The sequence below is a fragment of the Rhea americana genome, unplaced genomic scaffold, assembly GCF_003343005.1.
Source record: "Rhea americana isolate MKP2758 unplaced genomic scaffold, rheAme1 scaffold_747, whole genome shotgun sequence".
Lineage (NCBI taxonomy): Eukaryota > Metazoa > Chordata > Aves > Rheiformes > Rheidae > Rhea > Rhea americana.
In genome coordinates this window covers 3211-7542 of record NW_028186920.1, presented here as the reverse complement: position 1 = coordinate 7542, position 4332 = coordinate 3211, and the positions used below count along the sequence as shown (strand labels likewise).

Here is a 4332-nt window from a genome sequence, read left to right as displayed (position 1 = left end):
CGGGCCGCCCCCCAGCCGGGCCATGGCTTGCAGCCTGAAGGACGAGCTGCTCTGCTCCATCTGCCTGAGCATCTACCAGGACCCGGTGAGCTTCGGGTGCGAGCACTACTTCTGCCGGCGGTGCATCACCGAGCACTGGGTGCGCCAGGAGCCCCAGGGTGCCCGGGACTGCCCCGAATGCCGGCGCACCTTCGCAGAGCCCACCCTGGCTCCCAGCCTCAAGCTGGCCAACATTGTGGAGCGCTACAGCGCCTTCCCGCTYGACGCCATCCTGGGCGCCCAGCGCAGCCCCTTCCCCTGCAAGGACCACGAGAAGGTCAAGCTCTTCTGCCTCACCGACCGCGCCGTYGTCTGCTTTTTCTGCGACGAGCCCGCTGTGCATGAGCAGCACCAGGTCACCAACGTGGACGATGCCTTTGAGGAGCTGCAGGTGGGTGCGCAGTGACACCAGGACGCCYGGGCCCGTCTGGGGTGCTGCTCCCCGTCCGGTTCCCAGCGGTGTCTGTGCATACGTTTGCTGGAGCRTTCACTCCTTGGCGTTCCTCCTTTCCTCCCATCTGTGCATCTCTATGGGGCTGGAGTGCTCTCCCGGTGGGATGCTGCCATCTATCCATCTGTCTATCCATCCATCTGGAGCTCCGGAGAGCTGCTCCCTTGGGATGCACCTGCCCATCCATCCGTGTATTCCTGTGGATGTGGAGCGCTGTGGGATCTCCCAAGGAACTGGAGCCCACAGTCCATCTGCCCCATGCTCCCACCCATGGGCCTAAAGCCCCCTGTGCCTCGGGGAGGCTTCCTCCATCCCGGAGGCTGTGGAAACGGGTCTCCCACCCGCGTTGTCCGCAGTGGAGACCCAGCTCTGGCTCTGCCTGCGAGCAGCGCCCGCAGCACCGTCCCTCCGGGCTCCCGGTTCAGCCTCAGACCGGCCGTGCCAGCRGGGACCCAACGCTGCATCCTCTTCCCATTGCAGCTCCTGTCTTTGCTGGGCGTATCCCGCTATCCGAGGGACGCGTGGCCCCGCACCTCAGCTCTGCTGGCGGGCGGCCGAGATCCAAATTGGCGCTTGACTCGTGTAACCCTGCCGGCGCGGAGGAGCGGGGCTTTGGGAGGCGCTGCCGGCGCGCTGCCGCTTCCCGCTCCGGTGGAGACCTTTCTCCTCGCGGTGCGGCGGCAGAGCGAGCTGGCGCGCGCTGGGTGCCGGGACCCGCCGCCGAGCGCCGTGCTCCCCCTAAACCCGGGGCGGGCTTTGGGGAGATCTGCTTTCCCCTGCGTGGGTGTGTGTGTGTGTGTGTGCAGCTGGGCAGGGGCCAGCCACCGACCTTCACGAGCCCTGACTCATCCCTTTCCAGCTGGTAGCGCCCATTAATACCTTATTAAAGATTCATGGGGCTGGGACGCAGGGCCCCGGGGGGCCTCGGCCGCCTCCGGGGCGGGCAGGGGGGAGCGACGGCTCGCAGCGGGGTGGATTTTCAGATGCCTTTGCTTCTGGGCTACGAAATATCCACAGTTTCTGCTCCTCAGGCCGCTGCAGTGCCCGGTCGCCTCCCGTCCCTCYGCGGGGCTTTTCCAGCCTCGTCCCCGCTCCGTTGGGTCCCGTCCGCGCAGCTCCCCTCCTTGCTCGGGCAGGGGAACTGGCTTCGCTCTGTGCTGGCCTCCGCCGCCCGCTTGGTGTCGGGGACCCGGGGGCCTCGCTGCGGCTCTGGCACCGTGCGCGGCTCCCGTTTCGGGGCGGCCGGGGCTCCACGCCGGGATCTGACCGCCCGCCTTGCCTTGCAGCGGGAGCTGAAGGAGCAGCTCCAGGGCCTGCAGGAGAGCGAGCGAGGCCACACCGAGGCCCTGCACCTCCTCAAACGGCAGCTGGCCGAGACCAAGGTAAGCGTGGGGCCGTCCTGCCGAGCTGGGGCCGTGTCCGTCTGTCCATCCGTCCGTCCCCTCTTGTGGGGTGGGAACGCAGCCGGAYGGGCTTTCCCAGCACCACGGAGACTGGGAATGGCCCCGGCCGCCCGCCCTGCCACCTCGCCAGCCCGATTTTGGGAGCTCTGTCCCACCGGAGCTGTAGGGGCTCCCCCTCYACAGGCTCCCCAGGCCCAAAGCCCCGCGGATTCACTCATCTGCCCAATTTTTTTTCCTTCCCCGTGGCGCTGTGCCGTGGCTGATGAAGCCATATATCAAGCTGATTCCTGCTCTCTCCGCCTGCTCTCCCAGCTGCAGCACCCTATCCATCACTCCCTGCGATTTATTTCTTTATGAGCTGCTTTTATTTAGCTCCTCACTCTTCCTGCTTGCTTAGGAGTTCCTGGGAAGGGGCCGTTCGTTTGCAGCCAGGCTCCCATCTTTTTAAGCGGCAGCTGCGTTTTCTCTCTGTCTCCGCCGGCGGTTGGGCAGGGGATGGGTTTTCTGTAAGGCGGCATCCCTGGGAGCTGTGTCCCGGCTGCGGGACATCCTGCCGGCCCCRGAGCTTTTGCAGTGGGTCGGGGGCTCTCTGGGGAGGTTTTTCCTCTGAAATTAAGCTCCAAACGGAGGGGAGGAGAGGGTCGGGCAGGGCAGAGGGATCTGTTCCCTGCAAAAGTGCCCGCAGGGGCGTAACGTCCTGCCTGCAGTCCTCGGCCAAGAGCCTGCGGGTGACCATCGGGGAGGCCTTCGAGCGGCTGCACCGGCTGCTGCGGGAGCGGCAGAAGGCGATGCTGGAGGAGCTGGAGGCGGACACGGCGCGCACGCTCACCGACATCGAGCAGAAGATCCAGCGCTACAGCCAGCAGCTGCGCAAGGTGCAGGAGGGCAGCCAGATCCTGCAGGAGCGCCTGGCCGAGGCCGACAAGCACGTCTTCCTGGCCGGCGTCGCCTCGCTCTCGGAGAGGTGGGTGAGCCGGGGGGCCGGGGCCGGCCGCGGCGCCTCCGCCGCCCGCCCCGGCTGACGGTGCCGCCTCTGCCCCCAGGCTCAAGGGGAAGATCCACGAGACGAACCTCACCTACGAGGACTTTCCCACCTCCAAGTACATGGGCCCGCTGCAGTACACGATATGGAAGTCCCTCTTCCAGGACATCCATCCCGGTAAGGACGCCCCGAAGCCCCGCGGCGGGCGCTTTCCTTTGCAAAATTTCGCGGCCGAGTCCGGAGAGGCGGGCGGGGGGCCGCGGGCTGACCCGCCGCGCCGCTCGCTCTCGCAGTGCCGGCAGCCCTGACGCTGGACCCCGGCACGGCCCACCAGCGCCTCATCCTCTCCGACGACTGCACCATCGTGGCGTACGGGAACCTGCACCCGCAGCCGCTGCAGGACTCGCCCAAGCGCTTCGACGTGGAGGTCTCGGTGCTGGGCGCGGAGGCCTTCGGCGGCGGCGTGCACTACTGGGAGGTGGTCGTCTCCGAGAAAACCCAGTGGATGATCGGGCTGGCGCACGAGGCCGTCACCCGCAAGGGCAGCATCCAGATCCAGCCCAGCCGGGGCTTTTACTGCATCGTCATGCACGACGGGAACCAGTACAGCGCCTGCACGGAGCCCTGGACCCGGCTCAACGTCAAGAGCAAGCTGGAGAAAGTGGGCGTCTTCCTGGACTACGACAAGGGTCTGTTGATCTTCTACAACGCCGACGACATGTCCTGGCTCTACACCTTCCGGGAGAAGTTCCCCGGCAAGCTCTGCTCCTACTTCAGCCCGGGGCAGAGCCACGCCAACGGGAAGAACGTGCAGCCGCTGCGGATAAACACCGTCCGCATCTAGCAGCTCGGGACCGCCGCGCCGGCACGGGGCGCAGCTCGCCCCCAGCGCCGGAGCGGGGCGGGAAGCGGCGGCCGGCGACGCCTCGTCCCCGCCGCCCGGCCCCAGCCCGCCCTTTCCCTGCCCGCGGCGGGGCTGGATGCGGCCCGGCCGCCCCGTCTCTGCCGTCCTGTGCTTCCACGCGGCCGCCGGCTCTCGCGCCCCCCGCGCGCTCCGGCCCCCGCAATAAAAGGGTGATTTTTGGCCCGGGGGAGCTGGGCTGGTGGCGCCGTTTGCTCCCTACGGCAGGGTGACGCGGGGCGGGGGGTGATTGCGGCACAGGGAATTGCTGGGCGGGGGGGGAACTGGGAGGGGACTGGGCAGCATTGGGGGCACTGGGAAGGCACCATGGGGGGACCCAGGAGGCCTTACAAGCAGTGGGGAGGCACTGGAGGAGCTGGGAAGCACTGGAAAACTGGGAGGGCTCTGAGCAGGCACCGGAGGGAACTGGGAGACGGGAACTGGGAGACTGTAGGAGCTGGTAGGGCACTGAAAAGGTGCTGTGGGGGAACTGGGGCGAACTGAGAGGGCACTGAGGGAGGCACTGAGTGGCAATGGGGAGAGCTGGGAGGCACTG

General features: G+C 67.4%; 1 protein-coding gene across 1 annotated transcript; it reads left to right on the top strand.

The window, feature by feature from the left end:
- Window positions 1-6: 6 nt before the first annotated feature.
- LOC146585899 (E3 ubiquitin-protein ligase TRIM62) lies at window positions 7-3812 on the top strand. Its single transcript, XM_085322144.1, has 5 exons — window positions 7-430; window positions 1777-1872; window positions 2601-2857; window positions 2937-3052; window positions 3169-3812. The coding sequence occupies exons 1-5, from the start codon at window positions 23-25 to the stop codon at window positions 3717-3719; spliced, it is 1428 nt and encodes a 475-aa protein (XP_085178270.1). The 5' UTR covers window positions 7-22; the 3' UTR covers window positions 3720-3812.
- Window positions 3813-4332: the final 520 nt, after the last annotated feature.